We start from the raw sequence: 24,700 nt of genomic DNA, 5'->3' as shown, positions 1-24,700 counted from the left end.
ACACAAAAGCATACTACCGTTAAGTGTGTATTTTTATGGCTGCATTTTAAGTATAATTCATGCTTCCTCACACTGGCTGGCACTCACTGAAAATGACAGATCTATCAGCGAGCTCAAGACCACCTGCACTCTAAGAAGGTACAAAACCAAACAATTCCAGAACATTTCCTAAAGAGGCAGCCTTTAACTTCACGCAGATTACAGTCAAGTCAACCGGAGATTAAATGTTTTCGGTTTAACCTGTAAATCTCGTCATGGTCCGGACACTTCATCTTCTTCAGGTCTGTGTATTCCGTGGGGTCTGTGAGCGGGTGGTCACGGAACACCGGCAGCTCCAGGTGCGGCATCAGGTGTTCCTGGCACATCATCACCTCACACTTCAGACACAGCTTTACCGCCGGCTTCACCACCGGCCGTGTGGCGCCGCCGCCACGACCACGTGTGGCAAGACCTGGCCTCGGAGCCTGGGCTGCTGCCGCCGGAGGGCAGTAGTCGCACAGCACCGTGACGGGGGTCTTGGCCAGGGGGGATGGTGCCCTGGTGGCTCTCTGGCCTAGGGGTCCAAAGCAACACCCACACCCACACCCACACACACCCACACACACACACACACACACACACACACACACACACACACACACACACACACACTTAATTAAAAATACAAAATAATCCATAAGCAAGTCATGGATATATTGCATTTGCATGCCTACCCTGGCGTCTGTTCCGGTAATCGTCTGCGATGTTGGACAGTTTGTGGTTCTTCTGCGAGTCCGTGGGGAGGCAGGGGTCTCGGCACTCTGGGCAGTGGAAGCGGGTACGTTGGGGCGGCTGGAAGAGGCGCTGGAGGCAGCGCAGGCAGAAGTTGTGTCCACAGTATAGCTGGTGGGGCTCCAGGAACACCTCCAGACATACCGGACAGGTCAGCTCCACCCGTAGGACGCTGTTGGGAGATTGTGGCAGGGCACTACTCGCCATAGTGGGGGGGGGGGAGGAGGGGCTTGTAAAGACTGCTGCTGATAAGGGGGGGGGGGGGGGGGGGTTGAAGAGGCAGAGATTAAAGCAAATTAATTTATTTTGAAACGTTTTATTAGGCTAACTGTTCCACAAACCCGAATGCTACATACAGTAGCAATGGTTCTCAAACTGTGTCTTATCAAGAACCCTTGAATGAATATGTATTTGGCCACAGACCTTTAGTGATAGTGATAGGGACCCCCCCCCCTCCCTTTTATTCCCATACATGTGTGAAGTTAGAATATGGACTTATGGAGTAGACGTCATAATAACAGGCCAGCTCCAAATATGGACTATGGCCAAGGGGCCCTTCCTTTCTGACATTGTAGGCTGTATTTTTTGTTCAGCACCATGTTTTGAGATGTGCGGTGCTTCCCTTCGGACCCCTGGGTGTCCCCACCACAGAACCACTGCTACCATGTAGCTACGCTCCTTGAAAGCTGCATCTGTCTAGTCGTTTTGAACTGAGAATTCAAAAATATTTATATATTTTAAAGATATTCGTTTAATACATCATTGCATTTCCATTTCTGCTAAGCAGCAAGAAATACTACTTTATCTTAAAACAACTTTAATATTACTGTAGGGCTTGACTTTATTAGCAGCCACATCTGTTATAGAGTTCATTATATGACCATGATTATGACTTCAGTGGTTTGTAACTGCATGTCTACATGTAGACATAGTTAGCACCATTGGTTGGTCAGAGGATACTACCTGTTCTGATCCGAGATGATAGCCTGGCCCTGGCTATATCTAAACTCTTGCAAATATATTTAACATAGGCCTCATGTTAAATATCATGCAAGAGTTAATTCTTCTTACCTTCCAAGTTCCAACGACGAAACCTTTTGCCAATGAAGGCCATGAATTAGCAGCCAGGTAAACACAGGTTTAATTTCAACTTTAACGTAACATCAGCGGTATATCCTGACTCATTTTGTTTTTGCGACCATAATGTTTACACCTGTGATAACTGTGTAAAAAGTTGTATTCTTTACTCGTTTGCATCTATAGTCTACAATAAACACAGTCCCCAATCAATGACCAGTCACATAACATTACCTTGCTGTTGACTGAAGACGTGTTTGCTACTTTGCTTGTCTCGGTGGGAGCTACAGAATATGAGTTTGTCTAACCGTAGGCGTAGCTAGGCTATGGAACGCCAAACCATGTGGAAACGGCCAAAACCAAGCCCCCAAACTCTGCGATTGATTGGAGAGTGGAGACCACTCTTGCTTGATTGACTGGTTTTGTTGACTCGATTGCCAAGGGGCAAGGGCTTGCCATAGTTGCCTTGACCAATTGGCTCTGTACTGTTGTACATCAGTTTTTTGGACACTTTACTATATATTATAATTATATATTATATGATCAGCTAATTGTTTCCAAACATTCTGACAAATCACTGAATGTCCGAGGTGGACCCTCTTGTAAACAAGTGCAATGTTTAACTCACAGTTAACAGTCTTTGTATTGAGTTTGTGCTTGAAATGTAGCTACTGTAATTCTGCAAACTGTTAATAAATATTTCAATCAATCAATCAATCAATCAAAACCGTCTGAATCCGCTCCGGTGCGGTATTTCCGAACGCGCCCAGTCGTGGTCGTGGTAGGTATAGGCTACGCGGTGTCAGCATGGCCCACGTAGCGCGTACGCTGCCCACCCACTATAGTCCATTGATCCCCATAAATATGACTGTGCACAAATGGAATATGGAACTAGACCTGTAAAAGGGTCCATTTGTATACCATTTTAGGCTATACACTCAGAATGACAGAAAACGTAAGGCAAAGCCTATCCATTTGCATGGTTATACTATCAATAATTTAGTTGGGGGCCTAACCCAACCCGTTCTCAACTGACGTACCTTTTTTTTTTAAGTAGAATATTTTAGAAAATATAAAATAAGTGGTAAATATTGCAACACATTTAAATGTTGTATTAAATTAAATCCAAATATTTTTCTGTTGGTGCCCCAGTTCTGACCAATCTTGCTGGATGGTTACAGGCTGTATTAAAATGCCCCCCCAAAACCCTGGCCCAGTACTGAATGTGAGTTCGGAATATGTAAATTCTTTGCCTATTTTAATCTGAAGAACCATCCATGATATGTTATTATGGATGTATTCTGGTGGTGACTGGTGACATTGTTTGATAAGGCTTATATCTGGCACATAACATAAATTATTTAACCAAACCATTTTTACACATTTTGTGACTATGGATCATTATTTAAAAAAGAAAAAAAACTGCCAAAACTCTGTGGACATTCAATGTGTTATGTTTAATTTGTGTGTCTGTGTGAGCATTCGTTTTGTCTCCTTGATAAGCCACTAAACTGTTTCAGATGAAACAGGCCACTGACAGTAGACTGCTAGAAAAATAAGCTTGGGTAAAACTAAGAGTTTCCGTAGAAATTAGGCAAACCACAATATCTTCATGCATTTGGCTTATGCAACACCACCAAGACATTTTGTTTGCTCATCAAACACTTTCAAAACAGTCTACTGTTTTGATGTCAAGACTGAGGTCTTGGTTAACCAGCTGTACTAGAGGAGGTCCTCTTAGAATATAAAACCATCAGTACTAGAGGTCCTGTTATGATAGAAAACCAGCAGTAATACAGGTCCTGGTAAGATAGGCAAATAAAATCATTGCAGACAACTCCCATCCTGCACATCACCTCTTCAATCTCCTCCCATCAGATATAGAAGTATCCAGAGCTCTACATGTCGCTTCAGGGATAGCACTTAGCCCGTAGCCATTAGACATCTGAACTCATAGTATATGCATAATTATAGCACTTTAAAAAACTGGATGTAATTTCCTATGCTGCTGGTTTTTGTTTTTGTATTGTCCTTCTTGTTTGTGTATCTATGGTTGTCTGTATATGTTGAGTATGAACCAAGACAAATTCCTATCAACTTGTTGACATGGCAAATAAATTATTGAATCTTGAATCTATACTATAGAGGTCCTGGTAAATATAGAAAACCAGCAGTAATACAGGTCCTGGTAGGATATAAACACAGGCGTACTAGAGGTCCTGGTAGGATGTAAACCCAGAAATACTAGAGGTCCTCAAAACCAGCAGTAATAAAGGTCCTGGTAGGATAGAAAACAAGCAGTACAAGAGAGACTAAAAGGAGGTAACCTTATAAAAACAAACTTTTAAAAAGTCAGTAAAGAATGTTTTCTATCAGTACAGGCTCTATTGCAAATATAATAATGTGATTTATTTATATCAAAAAAAGTGTACAGTAAAAATATTTTGTCTGAAGACACCCCGCCCCAGCCAGATAAGCTAGAGAATGAGAATAACAATTATTATAATACATTTATTTCAATAGAAAAATACTGTACAGAGCCAATTTAAAATAATCAGGAAAAGAAAATCACTCTACTGTTCACTAAACCACCAACAAAACAAAGAAATGTTAAACAAAAACAGCATTTAGCCATTGTGGGATTTATAGAACCTTTCTCTTTTTCTGGCAGAATAGTAATACAAACTTTATCTTTAAATCTGAAAAATAAATCTCTGTTTAATGTCCTGCACCGATAGATCGTAAATATATCAACAATATAATCAATTATAATCAATATCATTGAACAAAAACAGAAGCTTATAATCAATGGAAGATCTGCAGACCCAAACTATCTGTGCGTGTGCGTGTGTGTGTGTGTGTGTGTGTGTGTGTGTGCATGGTGTGTGTGTGTGTGCACGCCGTGAGACTGAATGTGTGCGTTGTGTTGGGTGGTGAGTATAGTAGCATATAACATCTCAAATTATTTATTAACAAAAATAAATAGCTGAGGACATGAAACCCAAAATATACAAAGCAAATTCTTCTCCCAATAAACGGTTAGTTTGATTTGTTTTGCTCCCTTGTAAATAAACTTCCACTGCAGTGCAGCCTGGTCTCGGGTGGTTGCGACAGATTCTCCCATTTGGTAAAACATTCTCCAGAACAGGAATGTCAAGTGTGTGATTCACGTGATCGATTATTTAATGAATGTATAGTGAGTGACTAATTGGGAATTAACATATGAATGTATGAACTAATAAGTCAGGGGGGGGGGGTTGTCACAATGTCAGAGCTGGTATGTGGACTTTACGTCTGCTATACAATACCGGTGGTTTTCAAACCTTTTCATTTTAAGGACCCAGTCATAACTGAGTGTACAAATTAAACCATAGTTACAGACCTGTAAGGGTCCAACTGGAACTACCTCAATTGTACTGGTTTTCACAGTACAATAATGCAAAAATGTATGTATGATTGAATTTGTGTTTATCAAAACTAATATTGAAGGCCAAAATTATGTTTTTTATTTTTAATAAATATATACACAGGTATATGAATTGTTCAAGGTAATCGGACTGTTGAGAGGGAATAGTCAAGGAACTGAAATTGTTAAAATCCTAAAGGATCCCAACCCTATTTGAGGAAGACTGAATTTTGTTTCGTTTTCCCTTGAGGACTTGACATTTTAACTGAAGGAGTTTTACTGAGTTTTACATCTCTTCGTCTCCTTTCCTCGCCTTGCCCAAGGAAGCTTTGAGAAGTGGTCACACGTGGCTGGGCTGCACCATGACACTTTCATGGACACTTTCATGAGAGCCAAACTACCCGGAAGGCCTGAAATGATTATATGACAAAAGGTATCAATTGTTCATAAATAATGTTTGTTATGAGCTGTCCAGCCATTCACTGCCATGTATTCATTGCACTTCCGGTGTGAGTTTGGCTCCCATGAAAGTGTCCCATGAAAGTGTCATGGCGCAGCCCAGTCACGTGACCACTTCTCTTCCTTCTCAAAGCTTCCTTGGTCTTGCCCCAGAGTCTCCAAAGTTGGATTGAAGGAGGTTGCAAAAAAAGAAAAAAGATCAAAACAGTCCTCGAGGAAGAAAATCTAATCAAAGTGAACAGAAAATAAAACAAAGCTGCTGATTGGTTCAGTCCGTTTCCATGGTGACGGAGTAAACGGCCGCACCCTGCTCTGTGCTGTTGCTCGGACAGAAAGTTGTGTCATTAGCGGGGGGCGTGGCCGAGGTGGGGGCGGGGACACTGGGCATCCTAATCTTGTCTTGTCGATGGTAGAAAAGAAGATATGCTGCATTAGTCTGGAGAGAGAGAGAGAGGGATAGACGAGAGAGAAGACAAGACAAGACGAGAGTAGAAAGGCAACTTATTAAGACCTGAGGCCGAATCTACAAATAGTATTCTAAATCTATCAGTGGTTCAAAAACTTTTTCATGTCAAGGATCTCCAAAATGATATGTATTTGACGGGCGATCCCCCCCGTCTAAAAATATGTTGTGTGTGAGTATACAGTATATATATATATATATATATAGCCCTGGCTGATCATCCCCTGTATCACTTCTTCAACCTCATGCCATCAGGACAAAGATACAGAACCTTGCCTTGTGGAAAAAGGTTCCTTTCAGTAGGAGTTTTGTCCCCTCAGCCATCGCGGCATTAAACAAACTGCCCCGCCGATAGGATGGTTTCTGTACACAGTGGGGAACTCATGTTTTTTTTTTTTGTATTGTCTTGGTGTGATGTTGTTTCTGTACTATGTGTTGTTTTTGTTGTTGGTGTTGAACAGACCTGTGAAGATGAATATCCTTCGGGACAATAAAGATTATTATTATTATTATAAATATATGCACAAATTGTGTTCTCACCACAATCTGGTCCTCTCTGGCGTAGGTCACCTTGCTGTCATCAAAGTAATACCACTGACCATTATCCTTGTTCCTCGCATAGCTGGTGTCTACACACACACACACACACACACACACAATAATAACAGATCATGAGACGATAAAGTAGTAGTATTAGACATTACGTATGACCTATGATATTAGTATCGGTAATTATGCAGGGCAATCCAAAGTGTGTGTGTGTGCCATAGGTGTGTGCCCCAATCAGGAAGTTCAGTGTGCCACAGTGCCACCCAACAGTGCCACCCGAGGTCACCCAGTGGTACTGCCGTACTCAAACGGGGAAAACAATAGCTGATCTACAAGCTCACAAAAAGAGTACGAGCCCTGGGCATTGGCATGCCTGTCAAAATAGTGGCCCAAGTTGAATCATTTCAACTTGGAACATGATTGAAGTGAAGTGAACAAAGTGAAGTACATTTTGACCTGTGGTCAAATTAGTTTTAAAGCCTTCTCAAAACTTTGAAGCCAAGGTTTCTCAGACCTTCAGCTTTCATAAAGATAATTCTATTCTATAACACTTTGGTCAATTTAAGCTACAGATACTTTGTGTAGCCCTGATCCTCTACCTTCATAAAAAAAATATGGAAGAATCAAAAATGCTAAAATATAAATAGTCAAATTTTCCCAATTGTTTTAACAAATGGGAAAGATTTCGTTGTTCACAGTTTGCCACAGCAGGTTTGTGGTTTGAGGAGAGATATAGTAGCCAATAATGACTGCATTAATGAATTAACCCATTTTGGTGTTAGCATCATGTCGTGCTTTAGCTATTGAAAAATAGCAGATCTACAAGCTCAAGAAAACTGTCAGGATGTAGAAGACATTTTTAGAATCTGATCTCAGGTCAGAATGAAAACTGTCAGGATGTAGAAGACATTTTTTAGAATCTGATCTCAGGTCAGAATGAAAACGGTCAGGATGTAGAAGACATTTTTTTAGAATCTGATCTCAGGTCAGAATGAAAACTGTCAGGATGTAGAAGACATTTTTTAGAATCTGATCTCAGGTCAGAACGGGTTAAGGAGATAAACTTAACTACAATCTTAAAAGTTCTTACAATGTCCGTCCCTGAGTCCTCCGTAGTGATTGGACACAGCGATGAGGTCATAGCGGCTCGGAGGCTCCCCAATGGTCAGATTCTTCCTCAGGAGGAAACCAGAGAAGTCTAGGTCTCTGAACAAACAGTTATGCACACAATTAGACATCTGGACTAAAGATCGGAAATTAAATTATAGCCATGCCGAGCCATGAGGCCCATAGGGCAGGAGCCTATCTCCTGTTTCTGTAGCGTGAGGCAGCTTGATGTACAAGTACACCCCCTGGACATGACGCTAGTATGTCACAGGGACTTACCCCCAATCCAACCCTTGATGCTGAGTGTCAAGCATTTTTACAGTCTTTGGTATGACCCGGCCGGGGATCGAACCCCGACCTCCTGGTCTCAGGGCGGACACTCTAACCACAAGGCCACTGAGCTGGTAAAAATAAATTAAATTATACTCTGATAAAAATCTCAATTTAATTTACCGTAATCTGTTTAATCCATTATAAGACCCGACGACGTATGTTGCCATTATCGTTGGTGCTCAAACGCTTTCATGTCAACGACACCCAAAATGATACAGTATGTATTTGGCCGCCAACCACCCAACTCAAAATATTTCGTTCTAAGGGACCACCAAAGAAAATATTTGAGTTAAAAGCTAAAGTTTGCTTACATAAAAAATAAATAAAAAAAGATTCGCACAATTTTTTCAAAAGTAGCAGATCTAGCTTATAATGTATTTTTGAATAGCCAAAGTTTGAAATAATGGTGGTTAAACCTAAAATGCCACAGATGCTTTCCCGGTTTTAATGGGTTTTTAATCCATTCTGGACGGGAACCCCTTTTGGTGTTTTAACTAAGCATTATGTTATACATTAGCTATTGAAAAATAGCAGATCTACAAGACTCATAGTGTGCCACTGAGTGGGCGCTACGAGCTTGTAGGTCTGCTATTTTTGAAAAAAATCGCGAAAATGCGGCACAAATCTTTGAATATATATTCTTTCAGAAGACTTATTTTTTTATGTCGACGTCAGGCCTAAATGGGTTAAATATGTCGATATCGGTCAACCCTGGTGTGTTTGTTTGTGCGTGCATGCGTGCAGCCGTGTACCTGAGTGGGAAGTTGACAATGCTGTCTAGCTTCTCCCTGGAGAACTTGGTGTAGGAGAACCTCTTGAGGTGGATGATCAGCACCTCAGGCAGAGACCACAGGTCCAGCTTCTTAGTGGCCAACTGGTGCTTCTTACACACTGGACAGTACCTGCATCACACCACACACACACACACACACACACACACACACACACACACACACACACCAGTGTCGACTAAAACTTTTTTTTTTTTGGTGACCCAAGTTTTTAGTAATAATGTTTTATTTTACATTGAGGGCACCCCACACAATAAATCAGCAATTATTTCCACAGGGACTAAAAACAAAATTAACAAAGAACACTCTTCCACTTGTCCCTCATCTCTCTCCTGCTTTTTACAGGGATAACACTGTACACAGAGATGAAATGTTTTTATAATCGTCATGGGGGCCCCCCGGCCCGCACAGACTCTACATCACTGCTTCCCCCCCCCCCCCCCCCCCCAAACTCCCACAATCCCAATATCCCAATATGAAAGGAGGTAAAACGACATAATAAACTGGGCTATGTGCATGGCTAACAACATAATGAATTAAAATAAAATGTAATTGTGCTTCGACCTTTTCTGTGGCATTTATGAGTGCCTCAGTAGATTGCCCTTTGTCGACTAAAAACTGATGACATTTCTTGGTCGACTACCTTTTTTCACTGATAAACTAAATAAAACCTAAGCTTTGATGACTACATTGAAGTATATTGCCAGTTTCGTCAACAAATAGTGGAGAAAATATCCAGCAGAACTAAAAGATCAAGTCATTTTATGTTTGGTTGCGCTCGCATGTTACACTCTGAAAATAGCATAGCGTGTGTGTGTGTGTGTGCGTGCGTGCGTGCGTTGTACCATGGGTTTTCTTCCTCCAGTGTTTCTACAGTGGTAAACAATTCGATGCACTGCTGAAGTTCAACCGTGGTCTGCTGGTGAGGGACGTCCATGCTGTGGTGCTTCACGTATTTCTAAACACACACACACACACACACGGAGTTGAAATGTTTCTGTCACTGCTGTTCAGGAGCAACAGGGAAATGGCTCACTAGCACGCACAACAGCACCCCGTCCCAGCCGTCCCACCCCGTCCCAGTCACAACAGCACCCCGTCCCAGGCGTCCCACCCCGTCCCAGTCACAACAGCACCAAGTCCCAGGTGTCCCACAGCCGTTATTACTATTACCTCTGCCTCGTTCTCATTGTAGTATTTCTTCTTCATGTCGGGGGTCCAGTCAATGGCGACGTATGGCTGGGCTGGAGCAGGACACACGACAGAGAGACAGAGTTGCATACAGACTACATATATATACTGCTGGTATTTTATTATGTAATATGCACATTAGTTACATTAGGATGCGCATGCGTCCCCCCTTAAGGAGACCAGAAATGGAGTCTAATTCCAATGGAAGAAGTGAACGTGAACACAATTTTTTTTCTTTTTTTTCTAAATTTTGTCCCACGATTTTGTAACCCAGTTTTCTTTTCACCCAGTGCCAATTATCTAATGTAATCCTGGGCGCTACACTTCCTCTGCCAACCTGGGGGGGCAGCGGACTGACCTCATGCCTCCTTCTATGCATGAGGAGTCCAAGCTGCTTCTTTTCACCTGACAGAGGGGAATTTCCCCGGCCGGACATAGCGCGTGGAAGGGACACGTTATTCCGACCAGTTCCTTTCCCCTCCATCAGGCGCCCCGGCTGGCCAGGGGGAGGTAGTTTTACGTGAACACAACTTGACTGACCCCTTCTTTGGCCCTATGGTCACTGAAGTCAATATTAGACCCGATTGTCACGAGTCACACAATCTTACTAATCATTCTGTCTTTTTTTCCCAAAGACTTTCTTTGTCCCCGACAAACACACTCTCGCTTCACCTATCTTTTAACGGTAATCATAGGACGTTCACGAGATCTGCCGTCAGACCAGCGCCCACTTAGACCATGTTTGTACCATTTAGACCCTATAGTTGCAACGCGTGGGTTGGGCGGCCATCTTCCTAGATAAGAGCATAAAAGAGTAATGAAACTCACAGCTGAAGGAGAAGGCGTGCTCTCCCTCGCCCATCCCCCGCTCCGTCGTTCCATTCGAGTTGACCGCCTGGATGGAGAACAGGCACTTCCTCTTCCTGCCACGACACAATTTCCTGTCAAACTGAAGCGAACACGCCTCTTCCTCTTTACTGTCTTCTTCTTCTTCTGTGATTTCACAGGGTTCTTGTTGTTGTTGTTGTTCTTGTGCGGTCCCCTGGTGGTCCGACAGCGGCACTGCTGCAGCGGCAATAGCGTTAGCGTTGTTGGCGGAGGCGTTGGCGCTGATATTAGCATTCCCGCTAGCATTAGCGTCGGCGCTCACAGCGCAGAGGGACGCAGGGTCAGAGTCACTCTGGGATACGCTGCTGGTGGTCGCTTCCTCTGCACTGTCCAGTGAAGGCTGGGCGTGGTTGAGATTGGGGCGGGGTTTAGTCACAGCAGAGCCGTCTGGTTGGTTGTTGGCCTGTCCGTCTCCCTGGGAGGAGGGGCCTGGTTGGTTGTCGGCCTGTCCGTCTCCATGGGAGGAGGGGCCTGGTTGGTTGTCGGCCTGTCCGTCTCCCTGGGAGGAGGGGCCTGGTTGGTTGTCGGCCTGTCCGTCTCCCTGGGAGGAGGGGCCTGGTTGGTTGTCGGCCTGTCCGTCTCCCTGGGAGGCGGGGCCTGGTTGGTTGTCGGCCTGTCCGTCTCCCTGGGAGGAGGGGCCTGCTATCTCTCCGTCGTCTTGCTCCTCCTCTGAGGAATGAAAGGACAGGTTGTGGTGCATCATGGGGAACGCAGTTCTCAGTGGTGTAAAGTATATATGAGTTACAATGCCGAGGTATTTTTTTTTACTACTGGGGTATTTCCAATTTTCAATACTTTTACTTCTACTCCACTACATCTCATTAGACTGGGATCAAATTGCTTTGCCGTTTGGAGATGCAGTCTAGATAGGATACGGAAACAGTCTCTGTGCCTGTGTGTGTGTGTGTGTGTGCGCGTGTGTGTGTGTGTGTGTGTGTGTGTGTGTGCAATTGACCTGAAAAAGTACTAGTAGGTGCTGTGTAGACTTGTTCTGAGCACTGGAGTAGTAATTTCTGCCGAAAGGCTGGTGATGCAAGGTCATTAGTGGATTATTTAAATTAAAAACATAAAAACAATGTTGCCGTCGGACAGAAACCTCATCTCAACCTCACCTCCAATAGTATCCACATTTTAACTTTTTGGTAAATTAATGCCCTACTTTGACATACTACAGTGTCACCCAAAAGTAGCTAGAATAGCCGATCTACAAGCTCAAAATGAGACACGTCGTGTTGCGTGGCAGCGGTGGCCAAAGCGGTTTGCGGAAGCGGTCTTGACACCGGAAAGGTCGCCAGTTCGAATCCCCGGACCGGCACGTTAAAATTACCACCGCTGAAGTGCCCTTGAGCAAGGCATTGAACGCCTACCATGAAATGTTCTATGAGCAGGGCGTGGCTGTAAACAAGCATCTCGAGCTTAGTCCACTTCCCTGGGAAAAACAAAGAACTTTGCTTTGCGTTTTGAGCTTGAAGATCTGCAATTTTTTAATTGGAAAAGTAACAAGTAATTTTGGTTTCCCCCTGACCACAACAAAATGGCACTTTCCCACTGCATATAGTCAGTGGAACATTGTGTCCGTTCGTCCGGGAGCGTACCGTCACTGACTCCGTTGGTTTGAGTCTTGTACAGCTCTTCATCACCATCATCGTCCTCCTCCTCACCTTCCTCTACCTCATCTGAGGGGTCGGGAGGTCGCACGTAGCGCCTGAAGGGTTAGTCACACATTAATTCATTCATTCATTACAGCGTCATGCCGCTTTTATATATTAGTGTTAGTTTATATATTAGTAAATTCATGTACTTATAACGCATTGAAGACCTGAGGCCGATTCTAAAAATATCTTCCTAACCTAATGTTGGTGCTCAAACGTATTCATGTCCAGGACCACCACAATTATATGTATTTGGCCAAAATATGAATTCATGTACAATGTATTTTGTATGCGTGTGTGTGTGTGTGTGTGTGTGTGTGTTCTCTTACGCCAGTCTCTGCAGGAATATCCCGTAGAGGTCGTGTGTGTTGCATTGGTTCCGCTCCACGGCCAGCAGTAGCGGGTGTCCGAACAGAGAGCTGCTCCCGCAGCCAAAGTCTCTGCAGTGCGAGCGCTCCCTCAGATACACCGCCAGCATCACTGCCTCGCCGCTGTCCGTAGTGGATAACTGGTAGCTACACAGAGTCATACGATATGGCCTAAATTAGACACTACACACACACACACACTCACTCACACAAGAAACCTCTCCATTGTCCATAATGGTCCCTCAAAGTAAAAATGGTTTTGTTACAGTACGTACACAAAGATGTCGTCTCTGTCCAGAATGCAGCTCAGAGCCTCGTCGGTGTGGTAGATCTTATAAAACCTGTGGTTAAATACATCGGCCACCACCATCTAACACACACACACACACACACACACACACACACACACACACACACACGGTTACATTTGTAGAAGGGCTTAGTTGTGTTGTTTGTAATGTGAGTTGAATGTCTGCTAAATTATTTGACATTTCTACATAATTCATGCTGGCGTGATTGTGATACAAAGAAGATCTGCTGGGCTGCAACAGCCAGACGAAATATACAACTAATATGTATTGTACAGTATGATGATGGTTAAATTAGTAAATGCTAAAGTCACCTGACTGGCGGGTACATTCGTCATCTCTGACAGGGCTAGACACAGGTCTGATACCTTGCCTGCTTTAGGAACCACCGCCCGATGCTGAGACAGAAAAATATAAACATCATTATTCATATATACATAAAAAAAGGAAACGCTCCTCTAATAATATTGACTTAATGTTGGATGGTATAAAGATGAAGATATAGATCGTCTCTGTCGGACGGAAACTTCATAATGTTCAAAACTGTAACTTTTCAGGATTCAAATTTAAAAATTGGCAAAATTACGCCGATCTACAAGCTCATACTGCTTCTCGCCGCGTTAAAAAAAAAAGTCATGCTTTTGTATGATCAAGTAGGCCATTAAAACGCAAAAAGTTTGAACATATGGAGATGAGGTGTCTGCCCGACAACAGTGATGTAACAACACAACAGTACCTGTACAGGTTTGGCGTTCCGTTATATAACTAGAACCTGTACAGGTCTGGCGTTGGGGTCCAGTTATATAATAACAGTACCTGTACAGGCTTGGCGTTCCGTTATACAATAATAACAGTACCTGTACAGGCTTGGCGTTCCGTTATACAATAATAACAGTACCTGTACAGGCTTGGCGTTCCGTTATACAATAATAACAGTACCTGTACAGGCTTGGCGTTCCGTTATATAATAATAACAGTACCTGTACAGGCTTGGCGTTCCGTTATACAATAATAACAGTACCTGTACAGGTCTGGCGTTGGGGTCCAGTTATATAATAACAGTACCTGTACAGGCTTGGCGTTCCGTTATATAATAATAACAGTACCTGTACAGGCTTGGCGTTCCGTTATACAATAATAACAGTACCTGTACAGGCTTGGCGTTCCGTTATATAATAATAACAGTACCTGTACAGGCTTGGCGTTCCGTTATACAATAATAACAGTACCTGTACAGGCTTGGCGTTCCGTTATACAATAATAACAGTACCTGTACAGGCTTGGCGTTGGGGTCCAGTGAGACAAAGAAGACCTCCATGACCCGCTCCTTGCTGACCGGCAGCGGGACGCTCAGGTAGCAGAAGGGGTCAAAGGTCACGGAGACCTTGTGGCATTGGGGACAGACCAGGGTGGACTTGAAGAGCCCGTGGAACGTGTCCACGATCACGCTGTCGTTACGGCGCCGGTGGTTTCTCCACGCCTCCTCCGCCACTTCCTGTTTGGGAGGGAAGGAAGGGAGGAGGAGGCACATCAAAACAGTTGGCAACAACAACAACAACCTATGCTACTGCAGAACTTTATTATTAAAAAGGACCACTTCACCACTTTTCAACCTATCTTCATATAATAGGTCCTCACTAATAATCATGAGAAAATGGCACGATTGTTTTCTACTCGGTCTGCGTCTCATAGGAGGGCTGTGGGCAGTTTAGAAACCGTCTTCCAGTGACATCATCATTAGGCAGATTTTTTTTAAACAAGATTTTCTTTTACAAAAATGTTCAGATTTTCATTATCGTGAGAACGATGGCTTCCATTTTCGCATTGCAACTTTTCAGGACTAGAAAGCATGCAGTTTCTATTAGCTTGTATTCCCCATCGATGATGTCACTGGAAGACGGTTTCTGAACTGCCCACAGCCCTCCTATGAGACACAGACCGAGTAGAAAAAAATTGCGCCATTTTATGATTATTAGTGAGGACCTATTATATGAAGATAGGTTGAAAAGTGGTAAAGTGGTCCTTTAAGAGATTAACTTATGCTACAAATGAACAATACCAAATAGGCCTGCGCAGTACTGTATATTGATAATGCCATATGAGCCTAGCAGTTAGGGAACTTTGTGACCAATCTGCTAAATACTGTAAACGCTTACCAAATACCAATAGCTTTCTTCACAAATGTGTTCATAAAAGGTGTCTACTATACTATGACCTCAATTTGTTCCAACCCAACTCTTTGTGGCAACTGCTCAATTAACAACCTATACGCAGGCAACATTTTAGAATTTTCATTCTGCTTTAAGTAACTCTCCCTGGGCTAAAAACGGCCATAGCCAGTAGCCACTTTTCCCTAAATGTGAAGACCTCATCACGTTTGCGTGGGACGGATAATAAATGGTACACACACCTGGTCGGGCCGTCCGTCTGCGTCTCGTAGCTCGATGTACTCTTTGTTTTTGACGCGGTTCAGGTCCTCGTGCAGGCCGTCCAGCAGGAAGGACAGCAGCTCCTGGCTGTCGTGCTGCTGATAGCCCAGGAACTGGGAGGCAAAATGACCCACCTTGGTCTGGAGACGCACCACAAAACACAGACACGCGTATATGATCCTCCTCACAACTGCCTCATATTCAACCACTTAGTGACCTGAGCTGCAACTGTAAATTGCACGATTTTTTGGCAAACATTCCTGAGAATAGTGATGCTGGGGTTCAAGCAAGTTAAAGGAATATCTTTGCCTTCTTCGCTCGCGCACACGCACAAGAATGTGGTGTGATTAATCTAGTGGTTGGATATGGATTGTGATAAACCGAAGACTTAAACGCACCATTTCAACGTTATCCCTGATTTAACAGAGATATCTGCCCCCTGGGGTCATGGAAGTGTTTTTCCCCATTCAAAATCCCATATAGCAAATGAGTCCAACAAATGTTAAGAAATAAGAACTAAAGTCAACCTCAACTCTCAGACTTAGAAATGCCAACACCTGGATCGTTCTTCTTTCTGTAGGAGAGTATTCCTCTATTTAACCCATTCTGACCTGAGATCAGATTCATACGAGGTTTCCACTAGGACACACACTGGTTTGATTGACCCATTCTGACCTGAGATCAGATTCTAAAAATGTCAGTCGTTCTTCGAATTTTTCAAAAATAGCAGACCTACAAGCTCGTAGCGCGCCACTCGGTGGCGCGATATGAGCTTGTAGATCTGCTATTTTTCAATATCTAAAGCATAACATGATGAATAACATGATGCCAACACCAAAATGAGTTCCCGGTCAGAATGGGTTAACAATATCACACACACACACACACACACACACACACACACACACACACACACACGTTGTGGTACCTTGAAGATGCGCGGTACGACAGAGTAGTGACATCCAGACCACATCTGCTTGATGACATCGGCGTAGGCTTCAGCGATCTCTCCCTTCATGCCCAGAGGGTTGCTGAAGTTCAGCTCCTCCACGTACTCACTCCTCACAAAGTACTCCGTGAGAGGCGGAGTGTTACTCAGACACTGACAGACAGAGACAGGCAGACACACAGACAGAGACAGGCAGGCAGGCAGACAGACAGACACAGGCAGACACACAGACAGACACACAGACAGAGACAGGCAGACATACGTAGAGAGACAAAGATTTTAGTATAAGTAGATATAACTACAAGCTGCTCCTATACTGCACTGATCAGAGCAATAGTCCGTGAGTTACGGCCTTTAAATTGCAGCTGTAGAGCCCCGAATGTGTGGCAAAACAAGTTTGGTGTAGATTGCCACAACAGTGTGCCTGTGGCCGAACCTGTTGTGACTATTGTCATGATTACAGTGTTTGTGCCAAGTTTGGTGGCAATAGGAGCGATTATATATTTTTATTTCCATTTCCGCAAAGCAGCAACTTCAGTTCAGCAAGCCATTATGTTGTTTAGATCATTTAGATTTGATTTAGAAGACACTTCGGCTTTATATTTTACTCATGATCAAAGCTTCTGTGCTCCAGACTGCATGACGAAAGCATTTGAAAATTTGCGAGAGGCAACAGTCTGGCCACGCGAGACTAATCGTCGATCCACCCACCCACTAGGCAATTCTAATGGTGACGAGTGACAGAGTTGAAAGTGGTGAAAGGCCAAAAAGATGAATGAAAGCCAGAGGCCCTTGTGGAAACACGTTAAGCTTGTCTTCTTTAAAAACGCAGTCCCACTCATTCCTTACATCACCATCAAGTGTGCCATGGGAGGAGCTTTTAAACACTACAGTACATCTTACTAAAGTATCATCATCATCTTTGTCATAGGCCTCTAAAGGAAATGACGTGTCCGTGGATGAGGAGCTCAATGTTGAACTTTTATCTGAACACTGAGACAAGAGCTCCTCTATAATACCCAATATGTCGCCCCACTGTACAGTAGAAAATATAACAGCATGCCTCATGTATTTATTTGACAGGGACAAAGCTCATTAATCAGTTAATGTCAGTTTTCACATCAATGTAAATGGGCCAGAGTTAGCCCGAAGCTAAATTTCATCTGTAGTCCCTGGGCAGGCTCTTAAAAAAATAAATGATAAAAGAAGGACACGACACCATGCGTTGATGCCATGTGTGCAAGCACCCAACACTACGTCCATACAAAGACACAGTACAATACAGATAAAAGATGAACCCTGTCTGTTGTTTATTTACCGTTTTCAATGCATTTCAGTTTGTTAAGGAAAACGTAAGTGTGCCAAGTTATGCCCCAATGCTCCCACATGCAGGGAGTCAGGGACACCAGAGACCTCCATACAGTAACTGTATGTCCTACTGCCATCTCGGCGTGTATCAAATAAAACAATGGTCTTCATTTGTGTCAGTAATAATAGTTCTTCTGGTCAAAACAAGTTAACTCAAAGCCCAGAACTTTAAAGGTGAGCGCTCGGACCAAGCTAAAAACGCCCTGGACATTTGGTCCTCTCCAATGTCTACGACATGTTTCTGTAGAACATTTTGTTTTACGAATCGATTCCATCTCTTATGTCTCCTCTCTGGTTTCACCCGTCTTTCTATGGCCTCCACGCGGCCTCTGGTCACGCCCACATTCCGTCCAGCTCACCTCATCCCACCTGTTTCCACTTACCACTTAACCCCCCCCCCCCCCATGCTATAAAACTGTGTTCCTGTACTGGCTCCCTGGCCTCTTAACCCCTTAAAACCTAGTTGAAAAGACGTGAGAGATGGTGACTCTGCTATTTTTGCGAGTGTACAAAGCCGGGAAAATCATCTAGGTTTTCCCACTTATTTTCAGGATGGCAATGACGCTTGAATCTTCTGTGCTTCCTCTACCTGCAGACAGAGTTCATGAATTGTGTGTGTGTGTGTGTGTGTGTGTGTGTGTGTGTGTGTGTGTGTGTGTGTGTGTACCTGCAGAGCAGAGTTCATGAAGCATGTGTTTCCCAGATTGGTGAGTCCACACACTCCTGGTTGTCCTTTGTATGAGTCCTGATCTTCTACAGAGTTCCTCCTGCGTGCACACACACACACACACACACACACACACACACACACACACACACACACACACACACACACACACACATACATTTTAATCATTTATTTATGTCCACATAAGAGATACAAATACAAGGACACAAATATTTACAACACACACACACACACATACACACACACACTAAATATATCAGACCAGTCTGAAGCAAGTGGTGCAGCAGCACCCCCTATTGGTACTCTAAGCATCAGGACATAGGTTGGGACATAGGTTATGACATAGGGACATAGGTTATGACATAGGGACATTGCTGTTCTTTGGAGTGGTTGCACCACTCAAAAAAGAAAAAAGAAAACTAGAAAAAGTGCTCCTTGGAGCACAGGTCTCCACCAGGTCAGATTATCAGGTTATTCTGGGCCAGCAATGTTCAGAATTGAGTCATTATAGACACAGATTGGCTCTTCCACCTTTTGGTTTCAGCAAAACGCCCACCCAGCAACGCTCTGGGCAAGACCAGTCTGCAGAAGACACATGTAGGGTGAAATGTCTTCCTTGGCCTACAATACAGGCCTAGTGGGAAAAGAGCTTCACGGCAATTGCACGTTCATGATTTGAGAAATGTTGTTTAAAAAAAGTTTGGCTTCCAGGTGCACAGTTTCATGTCAATCAGGCCAACGGTGCACGAGATTCTCTGATCACAGAAGGAAGGGGCAGGGGGGAAAAAAATATAGTCTCAGCCGCGCTGTCGGCCTGGCGGAGACAATAAAATAAATATTAAAGATATGTATTTAATCTATCACGTCTTACATGATTTGTGGTCTGGAGCTGGGCCAGGTACCGTCAGCATTCCTTATCTCCATGATGACAGTCTGACACACACACACACACACACACACACACACACACACACACCATTATTACATAATTGCCTAGTAGCAATTATTTGAGATAATCGCAATTGTTTTACAACATTGTCAAATAATAGTGGAAATACCAGATCTACAAGCTCAGTCACAACATAACGTTGTGAGCTTGTAGAGTGGCTATTTCCACTACTAATGTTTTTGTACTTTTTCATTATTATTTTTTGTATAAAGTTATAAAATTTTGGACTTTTAGGCTTTGAAGTTTGAAGACAAGTAAACCTAAATATACAAACAGAAATGTAATTTGTATTCGTATGTTCTACAAAAACACAATCAAATTGATTTAAACATTATGTTATGAATTAGCTATCGAAAAATAGCAGATCTACAAGCTCAGCTACGAGCTTGTAGGTCTGCCATTTTAGAAAGATCGTAAAAATATTTATTTCAGAAAACTGGAGGATTTAGAAGATTTATTTATTTATTTTGAGGTCAGGCCTAAATGGGTTAAATTGATTTCATGTATTTGTGTGCCAATATTAAATGGTCATGTAAACTGAAATCGTCTCCAGGAGGTCAGACCATTCCAGAGCAGAGGCAGGCGTCCAGGACGGTGACTTGTGTGTTTCGGAGTCTCTCACAGCAGGTGTCCGAGCTCTTCATCCACAGGCGACACTCGGAACCCTCGGCCACCGCAAACTGTCTACACACCTCCTTCTGAATGGAGTCTGTCACACGCACACACAAACATTAGATTATCCCACATACATTTAATTGAGTGACATCACTGACTTTACACACACATACAGTACACTTACGTATGCGGTCGGCGCGGCTGAACTGTGCGGTGACAACGTTGTCCATGTTGCTATGGAGACAGAGGAAGACCTCCACTGGGTATACCTCTACCTTCAACGTACTGGGCAGGTCTACCACCTACAGAGAGAGAGAGAGAGAGAGAGAGAGAGAGAGAGAGAGAGAGAGAGAGAGAGACACACACTTAAGGTAAGGTCCCAGTAAAACACAGAGTCACTCCCAGGTCATATAATAATAATAATTTGGGCAACATCTTCTGTCGCGTCACACTTTTGCCTCGACATGCTCCACTGACAATGGAATGAGGACGTTCATTTAAGTAGGGCTGTGCACGCCTGATCAAACTCAACCCAGAAAAGGAGCTCCGTCAGAACCGGACTTGAGTCGCTGGCCGAGCTAGTGGGGAGCGGATCAGCGCTGATGTTTAGTAGTCTATAGTATCCATCGCCGACTGCACCCTACACATCATTGTCTGCTACTACTACTCCCTAGATGCCATTTCCGTTTACAGTTACCTACTATACCAAAGATCTGCCTACCAGAAACCTAGCAACCACCTGTTTCTCCCTAGCTAACCCTACTCCTAAAACACTGTAGTTTATTTTAGTTCAATTCAGTAGAGTAGAGCACGGTTCGTCAACATTTTTCAGGCAATTGAGCCCTTAGCTGAGAGAGCGAAGATGAAGCAGGGACCCGCACTACATATGGTGATAAAATTGTGTTGCAGATTCAACTTTTTCACAGATTTCATAGATACATCTTCATAGACTTGTTTGACAGCAGAAAGCACTATAAACAGTGTTTTGTAACAAATGTATTTTTAATTATTGTTTACACATTGTCTTTTCTACAGTATGTGCGATTCATGCTAATGTTCATTTTCAGACATTATACATTATACTTTGTGAACTTTCCGCCCCCTCTACACCAATCTTGTCGCCGAGCTCACAACACATGTCGTTAGCTGGGTGCAACACCCAGATATAATGATAAAAACAGTTCCTATGCTACAAAGATTTGGCATAGTTGAAGACCCATGTTTACCTTGCGCTCCAGAGCAGGCTGGTCCTCCACCATGCCATACCAGGTGAGCAGTTTGTGCCAGGCTTCAGCCGGGACCAGCAGGAAGTCCTCATTCTCTACCAGGCGCTCCTTCAGATGGTACGAGTCCTGGTCTGGGGAGTCAGAGACAACGGCTTCATCATTATCACCATCCTTTAACCCATTTAGGCCTGACTTTTTAGTTTTCTGAAATACCTATGTTTCTAGGCCTACTGTATATCACTCAATATTTCATGTCAAGGACCCCAAAAATGATCTGTAATTGGCCTCCGAGACCCCCCATCTGAAAATATGTTGTTCCAGGGACCCTCCAGAGGCAAAGATTTGAGTTAAAAACGTTCGTTCTGAAAAGATATATATTCCAAATTTGAGGCACATTTGAGCTTGTAGATCTGCTATTTTTCAATAGCTAAATTATAACATAATGTTTAAAACACCAAAAGGGATTCCCGCCCAAAATGGGTTAAACAAAGTTCCCTCACCCTACAAAAAGACGTTGAACATGAACGGAATAATAATGTACTCCCTTTTAGTTTTTTTGAGGCATTTGTCTCTCACTGTACATTTGCACATAATGTGAAATGTGTCCTCTGCATTTACATACAGTATTCATTTACATTTCCATCTTAGTTGTTGACAAGACTTTGGAAACATTCAAATTGCTTCCCCAAAATTGAAATGGCCTCTTCTGTACTTGTGTGTGTGTGTACCAATGTCAATACCAACCACTTCTACATACATACCCTCTCAGAGCTGGGCTATACTGTAGGTGCAGCCTGTTTGTTTGTGTGTGTGTGTGTGTGTGTGTGTGTGTGTGTGTGTGTGTGTGTGTGTTCTACTCCCTCCTGTTATGACTGACTGACAGTGTGAGTTCTTGTTGTCCTAGTCTAGTGTTCTTCGTATTGTTCCATGTTTTTCTCTTTCTTCTATCTTTCTCCAGAATGTGCCCGGGGCAGTGTAATAACTGGATCGGCGGCGCACTATAAACACCGAACTACTGTTTGAATCGTATTGAATTGTATTTAATATTTGGCAACTTAGGACATACCCACAGACTGGCTGTTAGATGGTTTGAACAACTTGGGATGCCCCAAAAGGCTGGAAAAGTATTGTGCTGCCTGCCATAATTGGCATCTATATATGACACTGTTACTTATACCCATGGACCCGTCCCTTACAAGTTTGCAACTCTCAGACTGCTGGTGGTCCTTGAAATTAAAACGTTAGCAGTATTGTAATTGTATAGCACAGGGATTTTCAACTGATTATGAACCAGGGACCACCACCCTGACTGAGAATCAACCTGGGGACCACTGTTGTGTTGCCCTTAACAGCCATTATGTATTATATTGCTTAAATGGGCACATTTCCTAATAATGGTGACTCAACCAGTCAATCCCGTACAGTGTGTGTGGGGCGTACAATTTCCCGTACAACTGTGGAAGTTCTTGACATCCAACTTTCCAGTAGATGTAGATGACAACATTGACGTGTCAGTTACAGTCACCTATTTGTGCAAATAAAAGGCACAAATAGGTCACAGCATCGGAGCCCACAGTGTGCGAGCGTCTCCGAGCGTATACTAGGACTACTCGCCGCTCGGCACCTGCCCAAGTTTGGGTTGGATGTGCATGTTTTTGTACTTTTTCCGTGTAACATTGACGTGTCATCATCATACATCACCAGGTAATTTAGTGCACTCTGTTTCGCAACTTTGCATGGTCAGGGACCACATACAATACCTTCACGGACCACCCGTTGAAAACCTCGGGTATAGCAGACGAGAACTTCACATACCAGCTCTCACATTGTGATAAAACCAATTCCAGAAACGGTTCCTCAATGTTGAAGACGGAGACTCACTCTTTTCTGGACCTTTCTACCCGATAGGCGTGGTTTTGATGTTATTATTCTGTGAGGTTAGTGTTAGGCATACATAGTGTTTGTTAGGGTTAGGTTTAGGCATAGTTTTTTGTGAGGTTAAGGTTAGGTTTAGGCATTATAACCACTCCCATTAGGTAAAAAAGGTCCAGGAAAGAGCTCGTCCTGTTGAGATGGTTCCGAATCCCAAACCCACTTCTACGAACAGTGCGGACACTACAAATATAATATTGATAATGAGACTGACCTTCAAACAGATCTGTGTTGTCGATCTGTCCTGGGAACGAGGAGGAGTTCTGGTCTCCTGTTTCAACAAACTCCTTCCACTGTTCATACCACCGATGTTCTATGATGTACCTGACACACGCACATAGAGGAAAGAAAAAGACAGAAACCCAAGCGTTTTTTTATGTAAAGGCAAAGAGCCAGCAGACCACATTTTAAGTTCAGGACATTATATAAAGACCCAGTACATATAGTGGCCTAACTGTAGTTAGGCCACTGTAGTCGTTTAACTGTTAGGGGCAGCAGTGGATCAGGGGTAGAGTCAAGTGGCAGGTAGAGTGGCCGGATGGAAACCGCCACCGCCATCGGTGTGTAAATGGGTGAATGTAATGCACAATCTATGTAAAGGGCTTTGGATAAAAGCACTATAAATGCACCATTTACTTTTAAGGCTACTTTCATCATTTATGATATTTGTTTTTCCATCAATAAAGAAAATGTATTGCATATTGTTGTTGGTGCTCCTTAGATATTGGTGGGTACAACCTTTTGAGTGTACCACCAGTGTTACAAAGTAAACATTAAACAAGTTCTTTTTTTTTTAGCCCTGTGGGTGAATGGTTTACACTGCTGACTAGAATAGCAATGCAACAACATTTTGCATGGTACTCTGGTTCGATTCCTGCGGGAGTTGCACTATTTTCCCCTCATTCTGTACCATCAGTTTCTTCCTCCCTCATGTTAAAAAAGAAATAATTGCCTCTATGCACAATCCAGCCGTGAATATACATTAAATAACTAAATACAAGTAGACGACAAATAGCATATCATGCTGCTAAAAGTGAATGACATCACAAAAACAGAACCACCTGGTGAAGTAAAAGTCAAACGTATGAAGAATGTTAAATTAAGTTACCGTACAGTATTTTGAAGTACTCATTATGAGCCTACTGCTTTACAATGTCCAAAGTCCACTTTCATTTTTTTTT

At 43.2% G+C, this 24,700-nt stretch overlaps 1 protein-coding gene across 1 annotated transcript in view; it reads right to left on the bottom strand.

Moving 5' to 3' along the window:
- Nucleotides 1-4,333: 4,333 nt before the first annotated feature.
- Nucleotides 4,334-24,700, bottom strand: part of usp11 (ubiquitin specific peptidase 11) — a 22,700-nt gene continuing 2,333 nt past the window's right edge. The window contains exons 2-21 of the mRNA XM_080764392.1: nucleotides 23,734-23,843; nucleotides 21,588-21,718; nucleotides 20,546-20,663; nucleotides 20,310-20,455; nucleotides 19,669-19,730; nucleotides 18,777-18,876; nucleotides 16,721-16,894; nucleotides 15,774-15,932; nucleotides 14,634-14,858; nucleotides 13,678-13,761; nucleotides 13,331-13,425; nucleotides 13,017-13,202; nucleotides 12,631-12,740; nucleotides 10,976-11,704; nucleotides 10,130-10,200; nucleotides 9,802-9,914; nucleotides 8,918-9,067; nucleotides 7,816-7,931; nucleotides 6,717-6,805; nucleotides 4,334-6,149 (exon numbers count right to left, since the gene is read on the bottom strand). Of these exons, the coding sequence (XP_080620518.1) occupies nucleotides 5,982-6,149; nucleotides 6,717-6,805; nucleotides 7,816-7,931; nucleotides 8,918-9,067; nucleotides 9,802-9,914; nucleotides 10,130-10,200; nucleotides 10,976-11,704; nucleotides 12,631-12,740; nucleotides 13,017-13,202; nucleotides 13,331-13,425; nucleotides 13,678-13,761; nucleotides 14,634-14,858; nucleotides 15,774-15,932; nucleotides 16,721-16,894; nucleotides 18,777-18,876; nucleotides 19,669-19,730; nucleotides 20,310-20,455; nucleotides 20,546-20,663; nucleotides 21,588-21,718; nucleotides 23,734-23,843 (3,136 nt within the window). The 3' untranslated portion in view covers nucleotides 4,334-5,981. The remainder of the gene's footprint in view (nucleotides 6,150-6,716; nucleotides 6,806-7,815; nucleotides 7,932-8,917; nucleotides 9,068-9,801; nucleotides 9,915-10,129; nucleotides 10,201-10,975; nucleotides 11,705-12,630; nucleotides 12,741-13,016; nucleotides 13,203-13,330; nucleotides 13,426-13,677; nucleotides 13,762-14,633; nucleotides 14,859-15,773; nucleotides 15,933-16,720; nucleotides 16,895-18,776; nucleotides 18,877-19,668; nucleotides 19,731-20,309; nucleotides 20,456-20,545; nucleotides 20,664-21,587; nucleotides 21,719-23,733; nucleotides 23,844-24,700) is intronic.

This window comes from Protomyctophum bolini, assembly GCF_963924005.1.
Source record: "Protomyctophum bolini genome assembly, chromosome: 5".
Classification (NCBI taxonomy): Eukaryota; Metazoa; Chordata; class Actinopteri; order Myctophiformes; family Myctophidae; genus Protomyctophum; species Protomyctophum bolini.
This window is presented reverse-complemented; position numbering and strand designations above follow the sequence as displayed.